Below are 23,647 nucleotides of genomic sequence, written 5' to 3'. Positions count from 1 at the left end.
TCAGGGAACATCTCCACAATATTTAGCTTCATTAATCTAACATCCATAGTTCGTGAGAGACCAGTGACAAAGAAGGTGCATGTATATGCCCTGCAGGGACATGTCAATTCAGTTCAGTAATGCCAAAGTGGGGACTAGCCTTTATTTTTCACACATGGGGTATGTATTCTAAAAGATATGTAATCCGTACATAAAAGATACTTCTATAACTAATCACATGCCATGCAGTGTTCTATCCACTTTAGATGGATTTAGTCTTTATTCTTTATCATGCTGTATTAGTACTACCCCTATTTCAATAGGGAATACAGAATACAGAAAGCACAATAGGAATAAGGAGCTGGAAGAGAATCAATCCAGTAACAAGAAGCAGAGCCAGGACTGGGACCCAGGTAGTCCACTGGAGTCAGAGGCTCCAACCTTAATCGTTGTGCTCCCTGGCCTGTCTCTTAATAATTAACATCTGAGGCAACTCCACGGGGACGCTCAACCCAAGGCTTGGTTTTAGGGGCAAGGGAATAAATGATTAAGAGAAAGAGTCTGACCTTTTGAGCAGCCTCACATACCTGGAAACTTCGTTTTTGCTATTTTGCTCAGAAATGCTCCACTGATTGAAGTGAGATGAATCCTAGCAACAAAGCTGATCTGAGGACCAAAGAGTGAAAAGGGGAGTTTAATCTCAAAAATGCTCTCCAGCATTATCAGAAACCAGTGCTGAAAAGCGAGACCAAATTCAGAATTACAGTGAATATAAATAAAAAGAGAAGTCATTTTCTATCTTCCCTTTAAAGTATACCATTTCTAAGGAAAAGATACCTTTTATGTAACATTTGTATTTCCAAGGGAAACCTAGGGGACTTTGCCGGCGAGCATGATGGAACAGAGACACCTACTGGTGAGAATGAGCCTCACTCCATGAATTTCTATCTTTTAGTTTAAGAAAGGCAGGAATTCTCGTTACTATTTGAAATGTATTGGTTATGGACAGAATCTTCCCTTTGGGACATTACATTCTAAAAGGAAAAAAATCAGATGTATCCAACTATTTATGTAACAACTCCAAGCACAGCATCTCTACTGTCCCTTATAGGAATACCAAGCTACTTTTTCCTTTTTTTTTTTTTTTTTAATATTTTATTTATTTGTTTGACGGAGAGAGATACAGTGAGAGAAGGAACACAAGCAGGGGCAGCGGGACACAAGCGGGAGGAGTGGGGCTCATCAGGGACCCCGATGTGGGGCTTCATCCCAGGACTCTGAGACCATGACCCAAGCAGAAGGCAATGCCTAACAATTGAGCCACCCATATGCCCCACCAAGCTACTTTTTAGGACACTGAATCAGCTATATTTGGGGGAGGCAAACATCATGATGGGTGCAAGGTTCCTGGGGCCTTTCATTACTCTCATTTCAACTCAGCAGACCCTGATTGAACATTTGCATTCCAAGGGTCGGTAAGAGAGCAGCCCATCCCTCAAGGCATGCCCATCTCAGAAGCCAGGAGCCAAGCTGCTCATCATGCTTGACATCCCACAGTGACCCCAGATGGGAGCTCTTCATCCAGTCTGGAGCTCCCATAAATTCCACCTGGTCTGATAAGATCAGACCTTCTTGTCCCTTCTGGGGCACTCAGATGTTACTTTGATTCCCCAGAATTTTTAATTCCCTCAAAAATTTCATGAACGAGGGGTGCCTGGGTGGCTCAGTGGGTTAAAGCCTCTGCCTTCGGCTCAGGTCATGATCTCAGGGTCCTGGGATTGAGCCCCGCATCAGGCTCTCTGCTTCCTCCTCTCTCTCTGCCTGCCTCTCTGCCTACTTGTGATCTGTCTGTCAAATAAATAAATAAAATCTTTAAAAAATTTTTTTAAAAATCTCATGAACTAGTCATCATTTGAATTCTCTCCTATACCATGTCAGTTGGTTGGAGTTGGGGTTGCACTTTGAAAAGTAAACTTCTCTAAGTTTTGTCTAAGAGAAGGAGTTCAGAAAGAATAAGTGGACAGAGGAAAATGAAGTTTAGGAAAGGAGAAAACTTTGTAGGGAGATGGGAATATCGCTCCTCTTTTGCTTTTGTTCCATTAGTTAAAATGTTTTGGATTCTGTTTAAACCTTCTAAACTTCCTAGCAATAACCACATACAACTGAAAAGTCTTGATGGCTTTAGGAGAAATAGTTCTCAGTTGGGTTGTTGGGATGCAACAGTTTACTCTGTTTTGTTTTAGTTTCTTTTTCTTTTTTTTTTTTTAAGATTTTATTTTTTTATTTGACAGACAGAGATCACAAGTAGGCAGAGAGGCAGCCAGAGAGAGAGAGGAAGCAGGCTCCCCGCTGAGCAGAGAGCCCGATGCGGGGCTCGATCCCAGGACACCGGGACCACGCCTGAGCCGAAGGCAGAGGCCTCAACCCACTGAGCCACCCAGGCGCCCCTTGTTTTAGTTTCAATGTGGAATTTGGAGTTAAAGGAAAGGAACTTGCCTACCTGAAAGTGCAATTGAATGATACAAAAGTGATTAAGGCATCCAGTGATCCAGACAGGATAGTTTCATCTAGCGGGGGATGAGAGAATTGAAAACAAGTTAATAAGAAATGTGTGTACTGGCATGGAGAATATAACTGATTATTGAGATGTACTACTAAATATTAAAAATAAATTCATGAATAGTATTGACGAGAATAAACTACCGATTAAATTTTATTTATTAAGCACCTACGTATGAGCATTATGTTTAGAGCTCTAAAGAAAACAGATCTCAATCAGGTTTTAATCCAGGGAGAGAGGTGAGACAAATGACTACCGCTAAGACCATAGGAAAAATTCGCCCGCAGAGTGAAACAATTGAGGGCAAGGAGAATATCCTCTACTCTTTGAAGTCCCTCTTCCCTCTCATCCACTTCCTCCCCAGGCAGAAAATGGGCAATACAGGGGGTAGTCGAAACAACCGGAAGGTTAATGGAGTTGTTTAGGAATGAAAAGTTAAGGGGCAGAGAAGGGGAAAGAAGAAATGGATTGCGAAATGGGCCTTAGAGGATGAATGAATAGAACTTAGGGAATTGGATGTGGAGCCTGAGGAAGAAGAGTTGTATGTAAACATAGATACAGATGTACAATATTAGAACTGGGGGGAAGAAACTTTAACTCCCAAGTTAGAAAAATGAAATAAAGTCTATACTGATAGAAGAATCAAGAGGGATTTGCTGCAGGAAGGTGGGGTGGAAGATGATCTCATGAGCTTCCTTTTTCAACTGTGTGTAAGACTAGAGGGACCAATGAATATGGAGGTCTTAATATCACCTAGGAAGTTGGGAATGCAGAACTGGTCTCAGAAAACCATTTCTAAATCAAGAGCTCTGTGAAGAGTATCCATGAAATCTTGTGAACCACCCCCTCCGAATCCTTGTGCAAATCTATTAATTTGTTTATATTGGGGGTTAATTTGAAATCACTTTCACTCCCATGTGCTTTTGTAGAAGGTTAGTTCAATATAAAAGATCATTTATTATAAAGGAAGTTTCTAGACATGAAGAACAATAAATCATTAAACTAAGAAGGAAAAATTTCCTTGTGAGAATTTTCCGATGATTACTGAAGTCGAGAAATCATTTAACTGTTTAGAGAGTGAATAAAATGAAACAAACCCATCTATGGCTAAGAGAAACCAAAATCAAAAGGTTGAATTTAGCATCAAATATATTTTCAGTGGAAGAGAGTAAATATTATAATCAGTTGGCTAAAATCAGTCATTAATATGTGAGCTAGCACCCTTATTATAATGTTCAGATAAAATAATGCCAAAAAACAGAAAATGTAAATAAGAGGGAAATTATGTATACTATCCTTAAGTGAGTATATGGTCATTTTATTAAAAACAAAGAATACAATTCCTAAGTTAAAAGCCTGAGACCTAATCAATAGGTCAACTCTATCTAGAATGTCCTTAATTGGCAAGCATATGCCACATTAATAAAACCAAGTATTTAGGTTCAGTTCAAGCAGAATTTTGGCCAATGGGGTTAAGATTAGAAGAGGAAAAAAAATACTACATACCATATATTTAAGTGGTTAATTTTTTACAAAAATGATGATTCCTGATGCCAAAACACATTTCTCCAGTAATATCAGACTTATAATTAGGCATAACAGGTAAATATTTCATGGTATTTAAAAGGTCTTACAGTAAAAATATCTCCATTGCCTGAAATTCTCCAGAAGAGGATATATGCCTTTGGGTCAAGATACAATCCAGCTCTCATAGTGGCATCAGTTTGGTAGAACATGAGCCAGACATAAAGGTTGCTGGACAAGGATTTCTGTACAGAATGAAGACAGCAGAAGGAAGGGCCAGCAGCAGCAGGTGCTGTGATGGAGAGCCCTGGGTAGCCCCCCAGAAGCTAAGGACTTGGCCCTCCAAGGCAAGGGAGAAGGCAGGAGTGTGAAAGGCACAGAGGGGAGAAAGGGGGAGCAGGCTGGAAGGAACCCAGGATAAATAAAACTTGCCCCACAACATCTCCCAGACTAACCTGGAATGCCAATATGCAATGGGGCAATTATGTTCTCATTTTCAACCTATCTAGTCATGGTTTTTCAGAGAGCAAATTAGTTCTTTTCAGCCCATTTCTATTGTGAATGTTGGTGTTCTTTGTTTTTCTGCCAAATATATGGTACCTGACAATCTCCCAACCATATCATTAGGATTAGGATGAGAATCATTAAAGCAAAAAGATCAAGCAGATAAAAGTTGTGTCTTTCACAGCAGTGCTAAGCCATCATTTGCCTGTGCTTTGTTCTCTTGTCTGCTTAGATTTTTCAGAAGCAAAAACCTACTACTTATGCAGGGAGAGGATGGGGCTGTGGGAATGTCATGGTGAGGTATTATTATTATTATTATTATTATGTTAACTCTTTTATTTATACAGAAAGCTTAGGATTTGTTTTACTCAACTTAATGTCTTAAGAAATAAGATCTAGAAACTCTAAGGGCCACAGATGGTATTTGTTGGATTGCGTTCACATAAATAAAACTTTGATGAGACAACACACATATTCAATGGGCTTTCTTTGGGTTGAGTACTCAGGCCTGGACAAAATCCTAGAAAATGCTTTTTAAGGAATTCTAAACCAATTTGTAAATAATGTGAAAAAATGAATTTTGTATATTTTGTTATGTTTACCTAAATGATCCAAAAAAACCATAAAACAGCACTCTGATACTATGAGAAAACCAATGATTCTGTCTCTCCTGGAGCCCAAAACTCTCAGCCTCCTAGAGGCCATTTAACATGGTACAGCTGGCCAGTGACATCCAGGCCTCATTGGATTGCAGTTTTATGTGTTGTCTTAATATAATGTGTTTAGTCATGCCCTCTGCCTGTTTGGGGAGGTCAAATTCTAGCTTTTTGGCATATATAGAACTGGCCTGGCACTTAGAGGACCTAGAAGTCTCAGAGACAAAGCTGTGCTCAACAACCAACTCTGCCAACGGCTGTGGCCACAAATAAAATAGCCATTTATTTGTCAGTAAATAGTGTGGAAAGGACAGAGGTCTTTTCCAGCATGTTTTCAAACTCAAGAGTATCAGTATTATCATCTCCAAAGGACCAAAGCATCTGTTGATGTATATATAGGCATGTGTTTGTATGTACACATATATTATACCATGAAATGAAAGTGATTCTATGAAGAATGTCCACCTCTTCCCATATTTATGTGTCTTCAGCACCACACGGGAGGACAGCACCACCAGATCTGCAGCCAGGATGGGGTTCCCATTGCCCTGCCCACTAACTCTTCTTTCCAGAGTGGCCTCCTATCCATAGTCATAGAAACCCAGATCTCCAGAAAAACCACTTCAAAAACCAAAGAAGGAAGTGATTCTCAATATGGAGATTAAGAACGATTCTTCCAGAAAACTTAGCATTTAAATGGAGCCTGATTCAAAACAGTTATAGAGGCACAGAACATAGGCTTCTGAACAGACATTTCTTCCTGCTATGAAAAGAAAAGGGCTGTGTGGTAGCCTTCAGATGACCCTCCACCTCTCTTTACATTTGGTGAATATTTTACAGGCTATAAGAAAGGAGGCATGGCCAGAGGCTTTGACAGGGTGACTATGTATAAGTCAACAACTGACAAACTTCTACCTGAAAATTAAGAAATTCAGACGTGATGATGTTTAGGCTATATATGAAACAGATCTGAACACCTGTCATCATATAATCAGTATATTTTTACATGTAGACTAAATAACTGGGTGGTTGAGTCTTGCATTGCTAACCAGGAATCATTGAGGACATCAGTCTTTGTGAAAACTGTTTGTTGAATATATACAATAACATTAGCCACTGTTAAAGAAGCACCTACTGGATGCTATGTGTATATTTAAGCTCTAATCTTGATCTTATCAGCTCTTTTACCTGAAGAATAGATGCCTCATTGCTCTATGAGTGACAGAACTGGGATTTGAATCCAAAAACATGACCAAAAGCTAAGATTATAGTTTATGATGGAATCAATTACTTTAATGTTAACTGTTTAAGTCATATATAACTCTTACAGGATAAACATTTACCTAATTAAAAATCGGGTCTTTTGTCTTATTTTGAGCAATTATATAACTGAAAAACCCACATGATATTTAAAAACCAATATCAATCAATCAATGATCTATATCAATAATGTCAACATCTATTCAATTTTGAATTATTTAATTCAGAGGTTAATAGAAAAAAGTCCTAAAATGGCAGTAATTACCAGGCATGAGTTAATATATGATGCTTCCTTACAACAAAGGCACATAACCTTATGAATTTTATAACAAAGTTTTGTAAAATAGATTTGCTAGTTATTAATGAAAATTTATCACTCCAGCTTTATCCTAAAAAATATCATGAAGTGAACTCCTTAGATCCATTTAAAACCCAAATAACAAAAGCAGCACAAAAAGTAGTAAATAAAAGGTCAGAACTCTAAATGTCAGAACTAAGAAAGGGGGGGTGCCTGGGTGGCTCAGTGGGTTAAAGCCTCTGCCTTCACCTCAGGTCATGATCTCAGGGTCCTGGGATCTAGCCCCACGTCGGGCTCTCTGCTCAGCGGGAAGCCTGCTTCCTCCTCTCTCTATGCCTGTCTCTCTGCCTACTTGTGGTCTCTGTCTGTCAAATAAATAAATAAAAATTAAAAAAAAAAAAAGAACTAAGAAAGGGCCAATATGAATATGCCACAGAAGATAGATGATAGATAGATAGACATGTTGTCCAAGTCCTAAGTCAGAGTAATATTGAAAGACTTAAGAGTTTGTTGTTTTGGGGTGTAGCCTTCCTTCTCTTCCATTGATAGAATTTATCTAACACTCAACCAAACATTACTCACCCTCCCTGATATTCTCCAATGCTAGTTATGAGGCCCCTGGCTGGCAACAGTTGGTTGAGCTACAGATTCTCAGTTTCAGCTCAGGTTATGATCTCAGGGTCTTGGGACCGAGCCCCACGTCTCACCCAGCACAGTGTCTGCTTGTAACTCTCTCTCCCTCTCCCTCTGTTCTTCCTGCTAGTGCTCTCTCTTTTTCTCTCTCTCTCAAATAAATAGATCTTTTTTTTTTTTAAAGGCTGGTTATGACCCTCAGAACTCATTTATGATCCACAAAGGGGCTGCTACTCACAGTTTGAAAAATCTGTTCAGAAGACCTGTTCATGGGCGCATTACTGGTTCAATCAGTAGAGCATGCAGCTCTTGATTTCGGGGTTGTGAGTTCGAGCCCCACATTACCCAAGTTTACCTTAAATAAGCACATACATACATACAAGAGTAATTTTTTAAAGGTGCTGTACCCAGGTAGCTGTTTTGGAAAGACCTGCTTACAGAGAGACAGGGATACACAGTACACTTAACGGATGCTTTTTATGTAAAAATTGGTTTAGCTAGACAACAGCATGGGAATTCCCCAACATTTTTAACTTCTAGACCAACGTTACAGAAAGTGTTTTGAAATTGGGCTTTTAAATTTTCTAAGATCAGGGAAATATCTTGCCTACTTTACCACTTGAATCTGTTATTTTGTAATATATCCTTACTTATCTTTTTCCTGTATCCTGCTGGTATAAGTGACTTCAACAGCCTCTGGACCCGCATGTTCTAACTTGTTCCGGGCCGCTGTTTACAATGCAGGTGTTAATTACCTACGTAACAAATCCTAGCTATTTACTTCCAACAGTAAATACAACTTCGTTTCTCCCAATTAAGCTGTTTTTCCTGCTGACGAAGGTTCCAAGCCTCTTTGATTGTCCTCCCCCTTTGCAAATAACATTAAAACCACTTTGGGGGGCACCTGGGTGGCTCAGTGGGTTAAAGCCTCTGCCTTCGGCTCAGGTCATGATCCCAGGGTCCTGGAATCAAGCCCCACATCGGGCTCTCTGCTCAGCGGCGAGCCTGCTTCCCCCCTCTCACTCTGCCTGCCTCCCTGCCTACTTGTGATCTCTCTCTGTCAAATAAATAAATAAAATCTTAAAAAAAAAACACTTTTGAAGGATACAGATGGAATGGCTTTGCGTGTTCTCAGCTCTATCACTAAAGACGGACCCTCCCACTGAAGAATAGGACCTGCCTATATTGCTTTCCCAGAGCTTCTGCAACGAAGTATCACAAACTGGGTGGATCAAAACAACCCCAGAGTGTTCTCTCACAGCTCGGGAGGCTAGAAGCTGTGATCAAGGTGTCCGCCCAGCCCGGCTGCGACTTAACAGGAATCCTTACCCGCCTTGTCCTAAGCTTCCGGTGGTTGCTCTCAATCCCTGGGATTCCTTCCTTGGCTTATAGCCAGACCACTCCGATTCCTGCCTCCACTGCCACAGAGCCACCTTCCCTTTGTGTGTCTTTCTCCATCTCTCCTGGCCTCTTTAGAAGGACAGCAGCCATTGGAGTTGGGGCCCACTCTAACTGAAGATGACTCCGTCTTAGATAATGACATCGACAAATAAGATCACATTCTGAGGTTCTGGGTGGACATGAATTTAGGAGGGCACTGTTCAATCCAGGAGGATGACTTCCCAAAAGGACCAGACGTTTCTCTCTGCCAACTGATTTCTTACTGAAATCAGTTGGCAACATCCACAGAAATGAGCTCCATGGCAACTCCAGGGGGAAGAGTGTGCAAACTTCAAACAGGAAGTTGTAAGAATAAAATTCTTCTACCTCTAGCAGTATAGACCAGTTAATAATTCTGCCTCAAATCTCAAAGTCCAGAGGGGAAAAAGTGTGTTCGTTAGTATAAAAATATTGGCATTTCTGTGGAATAGTATAACCTCCAGAACGCTCTCACGTGCAGTACATAATGTCACAGTCACTGCAACCCAGCAATGTAGATGAAATTGTCGTGAGTAGCCCCAGGCTACGCGAGGAGAACCACTGGCTCCGGTTCTGACTCCTAACCCAGCATTCTTTCTGCGGTCATGCTGAAGTGTAGTATGGGCAAGTGTTTAAAGCAGTGGCTGTCACCTGCAGGCTGGACGGGAGGTCAGCATTAGCATCACCTGTGAAGCTTTTTTCTAGTAACTACACCCGCCCACCCAACCCAGAACCTCCCAACGGTGTTGAACAGCTCCACAGGCCTAACAACCTTCTCCTGTTTCCAGAGCTGAGATCCACTTTAAAAATCTGTAGAAGAGCCCCCAAAGCTAATTTTTTAACGGCATGCTTTTGTGCCTTTGGTCAGAGCTCCTTAAATTTAAATGTGCATGTGAATCCCTTGGGAATCTTGCCAAAACAGTTTCTCATTCAGCAGGCCCGGGATGGGACCCGAGATGCTGCATTTCCAGTTAGCTCCCAGGGGATCCTCCTGGTTCAAGGATCCCATTGTGATGAGGCCTTATGTGGCCCTCCCGATAGGACCCTGGAGCAACTCTATACAGAGAACAGAACGTGTCTATGTGACGGTAAGAAATAAACCACATGGGACAGCTACAAAAAGCAGGACCCTCTGTCAAGTAAACGGCTCTTCAGTTCCTAATAAGTTCAGGTGTTGCTTGAGCCCATGTACAGCATTCCACGGTGGCTGCTGTCAAAATCAGCCAAACAGAATTCAAACAAAGGCCCTTGGCAGTGAGGCTCACTGCATGCCATGAAGAAGGCCTGTCACTGTGCGAGGGAAGCATCAGGGAGCTGCTGCTGCTTGCTGGCCCTGGGACCACCCAGCAGCCTCCCCCTAGAAGCAGGTGTAAAGCGAACCACGCAAGTTCTCTGCAGGCCTGGCTGGCTGGACTCTCCTCTAGCAGTTCCTTTGGCAGAGCGGCTCTGCTTCAGCGTGGCCCTCACATCTCTTCGGTTTTCTGGCATTCTGTCATGTGGTCTTAATGATGCTGACCCCAAAAGTATTTTTCAGAAGAGGCCTACTGCAGAGATGCATTAAAAGGAGAAATAATGATTGTATTATGGCTTTGGGGTTTTTTGGTTTTGGTTTTTCTGAAACTGCTGGGACACAGTCTTTAGGTATGGGGATAATGGTAGAAATAAATCCTTGCATTTCTCTGTTCCTGGTGATTGATGAGCTGATGAGGCCAATGAGGTGTCCAAGGAACAAAGCCAGGTCTCGATGGCATCTTAAATCTGGAAATTTCGAAGACTTCCTTGCAGAAATGGGCCGTCAGAAGTGGGTGAGAAATAGTTTAACAAATGAAGGTCCTTTCAGGGAATAGCTAGTCTAAATGGGTGCTCCCACTAGTCTTTGCCCGCTGTGATTTCAGAATGCACACTTAAGGTAAAATTTTATAAAAGAAAATAGCTCTGGCAAATAGTAGTGTGTGTCTCATAATGTTTTCACGTACCAATAAACCGTTGTTTAACTCTGAGAGAAATTTTTCTTTCTATTCCAAACCCTGAAGAGCTTATTGGAATTTCTTTTGATTTGAAGAAATACTGTTTTCAAAGAAAGGGATGATTTAAGGCAAGGATCGCTCGGGGTTTTCTACCCACACAAGACATTCACAGAAATGCGTCGGGGCTTCTGTGTTCCTGGTAACCTTAGTCCTAAACATAGGGGGTTCCTAGACTCGCCATCGTCATAGTGAGGCTGAGAGTCCACCTTATAAATAATTTGGTCACGTACTTCCTTCGTGAATCCCTTTCCTGGTGCCACTGCCGTAGAAACCTCTCCTCTTATCTTCAGTTGCTCTCCTACCCCAATCAGCCCCACACACTGTAATTAGTGATCTCTCTAAAATGCAAATCTGAGCGTGCTGTTCCTTGCTTAAATTTTTGTTTGTTTTTGTTTTGTCTTGGTTTTGTTTTTACTCCTTAACTGTAGCATCCTCAACCTTTAGCAAGCATCAGAATCACCCAGAGGACTTGCTAAAACATAGATCTCTGGGTCTTTCCCCAGAGTTTCTGATAGGTATGGAGTTTCAGTAGGTATGGAGTGGGGCCATTTGCCATTCTAACAAGTCACCTCAAAATGCTGATGCTGCTGGTCTGGGACCATGCTTGGAGGAAAACTGGCCTTTGGGGGAATCCCACCAAACTCTTCATCAGTGCACTGAGTGCTCTGCAGAATTTGTCCTTTGCCTAACTTCCCATAAGCACTCACCCCCACTCATCTCTGCACCTCCACCTGCATCCAGTCCCACTGTACTACTCTGTTCCCTGAAATCAGCATCGTGGGAAGGTTGTACAAGTAGCACACTGCACAAATGATGGAGGCGCCATTCACACGATCTCTTTATTGGTACCCTCTGAGGTTGACAAGTGCACAGCCTACACCCTTACACATAGCAGCCCTGAGATCACCACAGACTCCTCCACACCATGCTTTCTTATAGATGTCCCCATCCATACAAAATTACTTGAAACTTTCTGAGGAAACCATGTTTTGGGCTTTAAAGCCTTTGCTCACCTAGTCCTTTTGGCCTATAATACCCTTTATCCTATTCTCTGCGTGGGAACTTCTGCTCATCCTTTAAGGCCTCCCCCTCAAAGAGAAGATTTATGGTTAGAATTGTCCTAAGAGGAGCACCTGGGTGGCACAGTCGTTTAAGCATCTGACTCTTGGTTTGGGCTCAGGTCATCATCTCCAACTCGTGAGATGAGCCCCACATCTGGCTCTGTCCTGAACATGGAGTCGGCTTCAGATTCTTTTTCCCCTTTCCTTCTCCCTCCCCCGCCCTGCTCCTCCCATGCTCACTTGTGTGCTCTTTCTCTAAAATAAAAAAATAAAATCTTTAAAAAGAGTTGTCCTTAGAGCAAAAAAAAATAAATAAAATTTCCAACAGGAAAAGGAAGAATGTTCTAGGATTTGGATATAACTGTAAATACTCTAGTGTCCAAAACACTCTAAGTGTTCAATCTGTTTTTTCTACCTCAGGTTTTCATGAATTATGGTTTTCAAAGAACTAGAAAGTTGAGAAGAAGGGAAAAATAGAGGGAAGCTAATTTCCATCAATTTTGTTCTAGTCTGCACATCTCTAAGATGTGTATTTATATGGATATGATATTTTAACAAATTACATTTGTAAATAAACGTTTTCCGTGGAATAGGTAGCATTCTTAAGTTTATACTTCTGTGACCTTTTTTACTTCTTTTCTGTGATGCTTGACTTTTGTTTACATGAAATGGTGATGTGGTGTGCACAGGTATTTATACGTATATATGTCTATATGCGTGTTCATCAGTATGCGTATGTGTGTAATTGTTTTAAATTGAGATGTAATTGACGTGTAACATTCTGTTAGTTTCAGGTGTAAAACATAATGATTGGATATTTGTATACACTGAAATGATCACCACAGGAAGTCTAGTTAACATCTGTCACCGCACATAATGTGGTGTTACCAAAAAATATTGTTCTTATAATGAGAACTTTTAAGATCTCCTCCCAGGGTGCCTGGGTGGCTCAGTTGGTTAAGCGACTGCCTTGGCTCAGGTCATGGTCCTAGAGTCCTGGGATCGAGTCCCACATTGGGCTCCCTGCTTGTCAGGGAGTCTGCTTCTCCCTCTGACCCTTCTCCTTCTTACGGTCTATCTCTCTCTCTCTCCCTCAAATAAATAAATAAACTCTTTAAAAAAAAAAATCTCCTCCCTTCTCAACGATGCCATATCGCAAATGTGGCACACAGTCATTAACTACAGTCACCATGCTCCACATGACATTGCCATGCCTGATTTTCTAACTGGAAATCTGTACCCTTCAACCACCTTCACCCATTTCTTCTCCTCTCGCAACCACCAGTCTGTCCTCTGTATCTATGAGGGTTTATTGGTTTTGCTTTTGTTTGAGATTTTGCATAAAGTGAGGTCAAATGATATTTGTCTTTTTTGCATGTGTTTTTAACGGATAACCTACATGATTGATTCTTCTCAGTGGGTTAACATCGTATTGCACAAACCAGAATCTACCCTGATCTGTACATCGACCTATCACTTCATTGACTGGTTGAATTACTGCAGATTCCACATCAGACTCAGAGAAAAAAAAAAAAATGACACAGAATATATACAGTACTTTTCCTTAAGAAAATGTATCCTTCTGTGAAGGTGAAGTCCAAAGCTAGTATAGAGTCTCAAGCGGGCTTCTTAAAGAATAAGGTTAAAAAGAAAACAGCAATGTACTCAGCATAATGAAAGAAGTACTGATTAATAAAAAGGATAGCTTAAACCTAGGAAAAGGTTATGTTGCTGAACTTGTAAAGCTGGTCTGTTATCATAAAATGGTCTATTTGTAATATGAATTTCTTTTGCTAAAAAAATTCTCTTGCTGGTTAAAACTTTTAGGTTGGCTTTGGGCCACATGGAAGTGAGGGAACATGGCTAGGAACCTGTCTGATTCGTCTGGGTGCCATTAGGCATTGTAAAAAATTCTATGAAAAATAACCTAAAAAGAGGTTACTCAATCATTGGAGTGTATTACATCAAAGGGATCTCCATCTCACTGTTGCTCCTTTCTTTTGAAGAGTTACTCTGAAGAATATTAAAGTTTCCTTCACTAGCCTCCTACCTAACTTACTTCCTAAAATCTAACCTTTTAAAATACAGAAATATATCATGGGTAGTGAAACAAACCTTCTTCCAGGAGATACCAAGAGACTGTCAAATCAGTAACTTTAATCGTAAGATAACCAGAAACTCTTCTCTCAAAGAAGTAGTTTTGTATGTGAGAACTGAAAACTGAAAGAACTCCTTACCCCAGATGAAAGGCATTATTCAGGAGGACAGTGACCTCAGCTTCGGAATGGATGACTCCTCCTTCAACAGCATACATATACGGATGGGGGAGGATTGAATTCCTGGGTTCCTGTTATCTACGGGACCAAAATAATTGACAAACGACTGAACCTTTCAGTGATGCTCCTTCTTTGCGATGTGTCATGTGGTGTTAGCATGTAAGGGCTTCACACTTGTGTGTGCAAATCAGCTACAGTACTTAAGAACAGAACATTCTGGAGAAGAGCTAGTAGTCAACTAAGAGCCACCAGGGTACAGGACAGTACCATGTGTTCTAGGAATATGAAAACTAGAACTGCCAACTTAGATCAGAGAACAAAGGATTTACTTTCTGGTTTGCTGTGGTTGATAGTGTCCTGAGGAATAGCAAGAAAGAGAAGATTGGTGGGCGAAAAATCATGATATTCTAACGAACTTCTAGATTTTTCCCTCAACAAATGGTTTAAAATTTGGCTTATATGCTCATGCTTTGTCCTTTTCATAGAAATAGAAAATTATCCATGCTCCTAATAGTGTTTGTCACAGGGCTCTTCCTTCCTCTCAGTTTATCTTTCTTTTTTTTTTTTTTTTTTTTTTTTTTTAAAGATTTTATTTATTTATTTGACAGAGAGAGATCACAAGTAGACAGAGAGGCAGGCAGAGAGAGGGAGGGAAGCAGGCTCCCCGCTGAGCAGAGAGCCCGATGCGGGACTCGATCCCAGGACCCTGAGATCATGACCTGAGCCGAAGGCAGCGGCCCAAACCACTGAGCCACCCAGGCGCCCCTTCCTCTCAGTTTAAATAAGCTGGTTCTCTCCTGAACATTCTTCTTTAAAAAAAAAAATATTTATTTATTTATTTAGCAGACAGATATCACAAGTAGGAAGAGAGGCAGGCAGAGAGAGGGGAAACCAGGCTCCCTGCTGAGCAGAGAGCCCACTCTGGGGCTCGATCCCAGGATCCTAGGATCACGACCAGAGCCAAAGGCAGAGGCTTTAAGCCACTGAGCCACCCAGATGCCCCTCTCCTGAACATTCTTTTTTTTTTTAAAGATTTTATTTATTTATTTGATAGACAGAGATCACAAGTAGGCAGAGAGGCAGGCAGAGAGAGGGAAAACCAGGCTCCCTGCTGAGCAGAGAGCCCACTGTGGGGCTCGATCCCAGGACCCTGGGATCACGACCTGAGCCGAAGGCAGAGGCTTTAACCCACTGAGCCACCCAGGCGCCCCTCTCCTGAACATTCTTAATCATCATGTTGTGTATGTCATTTTCCATTGCTCATCAGGTTTTTTTGTTTCATGTATTATATCCCACTAGGAGGAGAAAGCAGGAATGCTATGTAGTTAAGAGCTTGTAACTCACTTTTAACTTTCAGCATGTATTTGTGAAGGAAGGAAGGAGAGGTTAGGGGAGAGGGGAGAGAGAGAATGTACCTACACTGACTTTCAGTGCAAGGCACAGAAGTTTCCATGTGTTTTTGTGGAGTGTTGAATGTCAGTGACTCTAAAGCAGATATGAAACTGTATCTAAATGGGGGATAAACCATCTAAGTATTTTTTATTTCCTCTTGATGCTGGCCAAAGGCTTTGTCCGGGTCCATCTCCAGCATTTCCATCCCACAGTACATGTTATGGGATGCTTCATGTGCATGATCTAGTTTGATCCTTAACAACCCTGTGAGGCTGGCAAGGCAAATGTGGGACATCTCATTTTGCAAATAAGGGAACTGAAGCTAACAAAGGGAACTGAACTCTAACAAAGGTAGAGGCATGTGTTTTCATGCCCTGTCCTGTGTTTTTTCCACCACAATCCACCCATTAATACCATTATATCCCTTCAGAGAATATATAATATAAGTTGGTACAATTGAGGCAAGTCTCCAACTGCCTTACTTCCTCTCACAAACAGATATCAGTGCAACCAGTTTTTGGTACCTCTTAATGCAAGTGCTAGGAGTCCTGATTTTTTTTTTTTTAAAGATTTTATTTATTTATTTGACAGAGAGAGACACAGCGAGAGAGGAAACACAAGCAGGGGGAGTGGGAAATGGAGACGCAGGCTTTCCGCGGAGCAGGGAGCTGAATGTGGGGCTCAATCCCAGGACCTTGGGATCATGACCTGAGCGGAAGGCAGATGCTTAACCGACTAAGCCACCCAGGTGCCCCAAGGAGTCCCAATCTTAACTCCACGTGATCCTGTTAATTTCTGTGTTTATATGAAGAATTGAAATCATTATCCAGGTGATTTAAAAGGAAATTTTTATCCTGAAAGAGTGTCTATTCTCAGTAACTAAATGCTTGGGGGGCGCCTGGGTGGCTCAGTGGGTTAAGCCGCTGCCTTTGGCTCGGGTCATGATCTCAGGGTCCTGGGATCGAGTCCCGCATCGGGCTCTTTGCTCAGTAGGGAGCCTGCTTCCCTCTCTCCCTCTCCGCCTGCCTCTTTGTCTACTTGTGATCTCTCTCTGTCAAATAAATAAATAAAATCTTTAAAAAAAAAAAAAAGATAAATGCTTGGAACATAGCGGTGCAGTACCTTTCAAAGTCTTCTCCTTTGACGTTTCATTTCTTCAGCAATAAAAGTGTATTTTGGCCATTCAGTCAAAGGACAGAATCAGTTGTGACTTGTCCTTGGTTTGGTTTGCAGACGTGGCAGGAATTAGCAGAATAGTGGTGGTTTAGGAAGAGAATCGTTATGCGTGAGAGGTGAGAGGGACTGTGGAGATGATCTAATCCCAGTCTCCAGGGGAGTTGGCCAATCTCACATGGATAATTGTTTGCAATTTCTGCATGTCCACTTCCCTTGCCATATGCAAACCTAAGTCTGCTTGCTAGAGCGGAGAGATAGCCAGCTCTGCAGGCCAGTGGGTGGAGGTGATGGGCATTAAAAATTCAACCTGTGCATAGTTAGGATAAAAGAAGAGAGCCTAAATGCCATAGGGTTTGCTGTACTAAAAAATACCCATGTTTAGAAGTATATCCTGTAGTTTAGAGCAAAATGTCACATTTGTTATATTTATTTTCTTTTAAAACTCTACAATAAAACAATAAACTCCCATTTGGCTTATTGTCCTACACATCATCTTTGGTGTGTATTGAATAATTTGTCTAGAGTGCTGTCTTTCTGGGAGAACTCCAAACTTCAAAGATAATTAAAACAAGTCATTTCTCTAAAGTGAGAGCATATAGATTTTGACAGATTATATTTGAACAGGAGACAAAAAATAATGCACTTTGAAACCTATGGTTTCTTTAACACAAATAGGGGGTTGCTAAGAGCATGAGTGTTGGGTTTTTTCTGTAGTCACTCTTTTCCTTCAAGCATGTACTCCAGGGATGCGTGGGTGGTGCGGTCATTACATGTCCAACTCTTGGTTTTGGCTCAGGTCGTGATCTCAGGGTCATGATCATGTTGTGCATGTGCTGAATTTCCAGGGATAGAAGGTAGCATATGTGTTAGGTCGTGGTCAAGTACACTATAGACTAGAGACTATTGCGTTGGTAGCATATAGTGCTTCATTATTGTGCAAAATTAGTTACCGAAGGCAAATGACCTACAGTCTGGCTGTAATTATGGAGTCAAGGAAAACTGAAGGTCCGCCCTGGACCATCCACTTTTGTTCTTTGACCAAAAGGGTTTGAAGATAATAGAATGGCTTCATTTGTATTTCTACTTCTCTCGTTGCTCTTCAAAATGATAAGCACCAGGAAGATGCATCCAGAATAGGCAGGTGAACAGATAAGATATGGAAATCTAGAATATGGATTGTCAGGACAAGAATGATGGCAGCAATCCCAGCACTTAAAATCCTCACTTAAGGGAACTCTCCTACACTGTTAGTGGGAATGCAAGCTGGTGCAGTCACTCTGGAGAACAGCATGGAGGTTCCTCAAAAAGTTGAAAATAGAGCTACCCTACGACCCAGCAATCTCACTACTGGGTATTTACCCTAAAGATACAAATGTAGTGATCCGAAGGGGCACATGCACCTGAATGTTTATAGCAACAATGTCCACAATAGCCAAACCATGGAAAGAACCTAGATGTCCATCAACAGATGAATAGATAGAGAAGATGTGGTACATATATACAAAGAAATACTATGCAGCCATCAAAAAGAATGAAATCTTGCCATTTGCAATGACGTGGATAGAACTAGAGGGTATTATGCTAAGCAAAATAAGTCAATCAGAGAAAGATAATTATATGATCTCTCTGATATGAGGAATTTGAGAGGCAGGGGGGGGTTGTGGGGGTAGGGAAGGAAAGAATGAAACAAGATGGGATCAGGAGGGAAACAAATCATAAAAGACTCTTAATCTCACAAAACAAACTGAGGGTTGCTGGGGGGTGGGGGTAGGGAGAGGGTGACTGGGTTATGGACATTGGGGAGGGTATGTGCCATGGTGAGTGCTGTGAAATGTGTAAGCCTGATGATTCACAGACCTGTACCCCTGGGCCAAATAATGCATTATATTTAATTTAAAAAAGAAAGAAAAAAATCCTCACTTAATATAATATACCTGTCATACAACAGTATAACAGTATGACCTTCTAGAAAGCACAGAGGGATCTGGTTACTTATGGTAAGAGCATAAGAATGGATGGGACCTGACCAGTGCTTCCTAAGGAATGTTGCAGCGGCAGAATTTTGTCAGCATCACCCTGCCATTGGCCTCTGTGGGTGGAGATTTGAGATGAGCATTCCCACCTTGCCCTTAGCAAACCCTCTGAATCCAAATCCATTATCTAAACCTTCTGGGAGGATCTCTAACTTTAGCCTCCACAATCTCTTAGGATAGGACAAAGAGAAACTTTTTTCTACTGTGATTCATTGATCCACATTTTTCAAGGAAATTCTGAGGTATACTCAAGTAAAAAGTACTTACCTTAGTTTTGTTCAAGAAAAATATATAAAATACTAATAGCAAAATACTGTTCTTTAAGTTAAGGAACCATAAATCTTTATTCAGTATCTGTAACACGCTCTGAAATATGTTATACTGTAATTTTACTTAATCGAGATTTGAGGGGAGAGATGGAAGCTGAAAGAACAGGAACAAAAAACAATGAAAGGTATAAAGGAGGCATGAGAGGAGAAAAGGTAAGGAGAGTAACCCAGAAGAAGAGAAATTTACAAGAGTAAAGAGAGGGAAACTGAGGGAGAAAGAACAGGAAAAGACTTTTGTTTACAAGTCCTAATGTCAGTTAGAGGCAAACTAATTTTTTCATGATCTAGATTTATTAGGCTATGGGGTTTCAAGCTGTTTAATCACTATCCTTTGAAATGTTTACTGGATGCTAAATCTTTAAATTAAATAGTCACCGTCAGCATATTTTTCTCAGAGCTACCTATAATAATAACTGAGACCAATGACAGCGCCCAAGATCATTGATAAAGGTCAAACGAAACCAAGCCAGACCTAATCTAGGCCAGAGAGGCTTCCTGCTTCACCAAGAAGTGTGTCCCAGATGCATAATCTTTACTAAGCAAAAAAGTGCTTCCTCCCATTGTTCTCAAACCTTAATCTTAAATTTTTTTAAATTTGTTTGGTAGACAGAGATCACAAGTAGGCAGAGAGGCAGGCAGAGAGAGGGGGAAGCAGGCTCCCTGCTGAGCAGAGAGCCTAATAGGGGACTCCATCCCAGGATACTGGGATCATGACCTGGGCTGAAGGCAGAGGCTTTAACCCACTGAGCCACCCAGGCGCCCTCAAACCTTAATCTTCGTGTTCGGCCTTATAAAGAAGTCCCTACCTGGGCTGTCTATATGGTGCCTGGCTTCACAGATTTCCCACATACCTGTTCTTGGCCTTTGTCTTTCCAGACTGAAGTCCTGTTCATTCCAACCTCTCATAATACAAGTGCTTTTTACCAATATTTGGGAGTCATGTAATCTTCACAACAACAATGAAACAGCTCTGACCATTGTCTTGGTTCTACAGATTTGTAAACTGAGACAATGAGAGGTTGAAAACCTGCCCAAGGTCACATAGGAAATGATAAAGGGCTCAGACAGACTAAAATCCTATCATCTCGGGGCGCCTGGGTGGCTCAGTGGGTTAAGCCTCTGCCTTCGGCTCAGGTCATGATCTCAGGGTCCTGGGATCGAGCCCCACATCGGGCTCTCTGCTCAGCGGGGAGCCTGCTTCCTCCTCTCTCTCTGCCTGCCTCTCTGCCTACTTGTGATCTCTGTCTGTCAAATAAATAAAATCTTAAAAAAAAAAAAAATTTTTTTTTTAAATCCTATCATCTCATCTTCTCGCTTCTCTCTGAGCTCTTTCTCTTTCCTGCCACATCTGACATTGTGCTTTTTCCTCCATGTAAAATGTCTTCCCTGCATCAAAATCATCGTGGATGGTCAACAAGCTCTTCTTTATGAAGACTTCATTCTTGACCGAATGAAGTTAACTGTAGTCTTCCTTTCCCACATGATGCTGGCCAGGAGTCCCCACATCCCAGGATGAAGGCTTTCCTGATTTGGTTCTGCCATCAGTGCTTACCGTATAAATGGTATTTTTTGTATGAGAAACACTGTTGTACCCAGTGCTATATTACCTCTCATGTGTAGGTCTGCATTCTTGGTTTCAGTTGTAGAATAAAACTTCTAGAAACCATGAATTCTGTCTAGCATATGTGACACGTCACGCGATTCACTTAAAGAAACACAAACCAGGTGGTTAAGAGAGAAAAATAACAAAACTGAGAGAAGAGAGACTGGTTCCCAAAGCGATTCCAAAGGGATCAACACAAGAACAAAGGCAGGGGTGGAGGATGGATTTTCTTTTTCTTTTTTTTTTCCAAATTGTTTAGGCCCTGGAATTTAAATGGGTACTACATTGTGCTTCTAAGTGAAATGAACTCATAAAAAATGAATGTGTTTGCATTAGTTAGAGAATTTTCAGCTATAAAGTTACCTTCCTGGAATATCTTTGAGCAGTTCATATCACTGAAAAAAAACAGTGAATCCATATGTCTCCCAGCTGCCTAGGCAACGAAGAGGATTTGCTAACTTGGGCTTCCTTCTCTTTTCCAGATCTTGGCCATCGTGTCTATCCTATTCATCGTACTCTCCACCATCGCTCTGTCTCTCAACACTCTACCAGAGCTGCAGGCAACAGATGAATTTGGCCAACCCAACGACAACCCCCAGTTAGCCCACGTGGAGGCTGTGTGTATTGCTTGGTTTACCATGGAGTACCTTTTACGCTTCCTGTCCTCACCAAACAAGTGGAAGTTCTTCAAAGGCCCCCTAAATGTCATAGACTTGCTGGCCATCTTGCCATATTACGTCACCATCTTCCTCACGGAGTCCAACAAGAGCGTGCTGCAGTTCCAGAACGTGAGGCGCGTGGTTCAAATCTTTCGGATTATGCGGATCCTTAGGATCCTGAAACTCGCCAGGCATTCCACAGGCCTGCAGTCCTTGGGGTTCACCCTCAGACGGAGCTACAACGAATTGGGCTTACTGATCTTATTTTTGGCCATGGGGATAATGATATTTTCCAGCCTGGTATTTTTTGCAGAGAAGGACGAAGACGCTACCAAGTTCACCAGTATCCCAGCGTCGTTTTGGTGGGCCACCATCACCATGACCACCGTGGGCTATGGTGACATTTACCCGAAAACACTATTAGGGAAAATCGTGGGAGGCCTCTGCTGTATTGCCGGGGTTCTGGTTATTGCCCTTCCCATCCCAATCATTGTGAACAATTTTTCTGAGTTTTACAAGGAGCAGAAACGCCAGGAGAAGGCAATTAAAAGGAGAGAGGCTCTTGAGCGGGCCAAGAGGAACGGAAGCATTGTTTCCATGAACTTAAAAGATGCCTTTGCGCGCAGCATGGAACTGATAGACGTGGCGGTGGAGAAGGCAGGAGAGTCGGCCAGTACCAAGGACTCGGCTGATGATAATCACCTGTCCCCAAGCCGGTGGAAGTGGGCCAGGAAAGCTCTGTCGGAAACAAGCTCCAACAAATCTTTCGAGAATAAGTACCAGGAGGTTAGCCAGAAAGACTCCCACGACCAGCTGAACAACACTTCTTCCTCCAGCCCGCAGCATCTGAGCGCCCAGAAACTGGAGATGCTGTACAACGAGATCACCAAGACGCAGCCTCACGCCCACCCGAACCCGGACTGCCAGGAGCAGCCCGAGAGGCCCTCTGCGTACGAGGAGGAGATCGAGATGGAAGTAGTGGTGTGCCCGCAGGAGCAGCTGGCCGTGGCGCAGACCGAGGTCATCGTGGACATGAAGAGCACCTCCAGCATTGACAGCTTCACCAGCTGCGCCACCGACTTCACAGAGACCGAGAGGTCGCCCCTGCCGCCGCTGACCGCCTCCCACTTGCAGATGAAGTTCCCACCCGACGTCCCGGGGACGGAAGAGCACCAAAGAGTCAGGGGGCCCCCATTTCTAACACTGAGCAGAGAGAAAGGGCCCGGGGCCAGGGATGCCATCCTGGAATACGCTCCAGTCGACATCACTGTGAGCCTTGATGCCAGCGCTTCCCAAAGTGGGCTCCACGGCCCTTTGCCGTCGGACGGTACCTCCGAGAGCCCTAAGAGTTCGCTGAAAGGCAGCAACCCCCTAAAATCCAGATCGCTCAAAGTGAACTTTAAGGAAAACAGAGGCGGTGCCCCGCAGACCCCGCCCAGCACAGCCAGGCCCCTGCCCGTCACCACGGCTGACTTTTCCCTCACCACCCCGCAGCTCATCAGCACCATCCTCCTCGAAGAAACCCCCTCCCAGGGAGACAGACCCTTGCTGGGCGCCGAGATATCCGCACACTGTCAGGGACCTTCCAAAGGGCTGACCCCTCGGTTTCCCAAGCAGAAACTCTTTCCTTTCTCGTCAAGAGAGAGGAGGAGCTTCACCGAAATAGACACTGGCGAAGACGATGACTTCTTAGAGCTCCAGGGGCCCAGGCAGGACAAGCAGGCAGACTCCAGCCCCAACTGCTTTGCAGATAAACCTAGTGATGGAAGAGACCCTTTGAGAGAAGAGGCCTGTGTGGGCTCTTCCTCCCCCCAGGACACAAGTCACAACTGTAGGCAAGACATTTACCATGCTGTGGCGGAAGTAAAAAAGGACAATAGTCAAGAAGGGTGCAAGATGGAAAACCACTTGTTTGCCCCAGAAATTCATTCCAACCCGGGAGACACAAGTTATTGTCCCACACGTGAAACCAGCATGTGACTAGTTACAAAAGCAATAATAATAATAAATAATAATAATAATAATAATAAAAACTTGTTTCTTAAAAATGCGGTAATAATGCCTGTGAACTAAAAACATGGGAAGCCCCCTCCCACAAAAAAAGTGCATAAAATGTTATTTTTGCATGGCATGAACAGTTTAGTTTAAGTACTGTTAAAATAAAGAGTCAAGACTGCATTTTGTAACGAACAGAAATGACTGAGGAACAGTGAACAAATAAAGAGAGCTCTATTAGGAACCAGTATTCTGCAATGTCT

General features: G+C 42.4%; 1 protein-coding gene across 1 annotated transcript in view; it reads left to right on the top strand.

The window, feature by feature from the left end:
• LOC111156851 (potassium voltage-gated channel subfamily B member 2) overlaps nucleotides 1-23,397 on the top strand; it is a 392,038-nt gene extending 368,641 nt beyond the window's left edge. The window contains exon 3 of the mRNA XM_022517952.1: nucleotides 21,213-23,397. Within this exon, the coding sequence (XP_022373660.1) occupies nucleotides 21,213-23,369 (2,157 nt within the window). The 3' untranslated portion in view covers nucleotides 23,370-23,397. The remainder of the gene's footprint in view (nucleotides 1-21,212) is intronic.
• The last annotated feature ends 250 nt before the right edge of the window (nucleotides 23,398-23,647 follow it).

The sequence above is a fragment of the Enhydra lutris genome, unplaced genomic scaffold (assembly GCF_002288905.1).
Source record: "Enhydra lutris kenyoni isolate GAN:26980312 unplaced genomic scaffold, ASM228890v2 scaffoldscaffold49, whole genome shotgun sequence".
Lineage (NCBI taxonomy): Eukaryota > Metazoa > Chordata > Mammalia > Carnivora > Mustelidae > Enhydra > Enhydra lutris.
The sequence above is the reverse complement of the archived record's forward strand: the minus strand, read 5'-3'. Positions and strand labels throughout refer to the sequence as shown.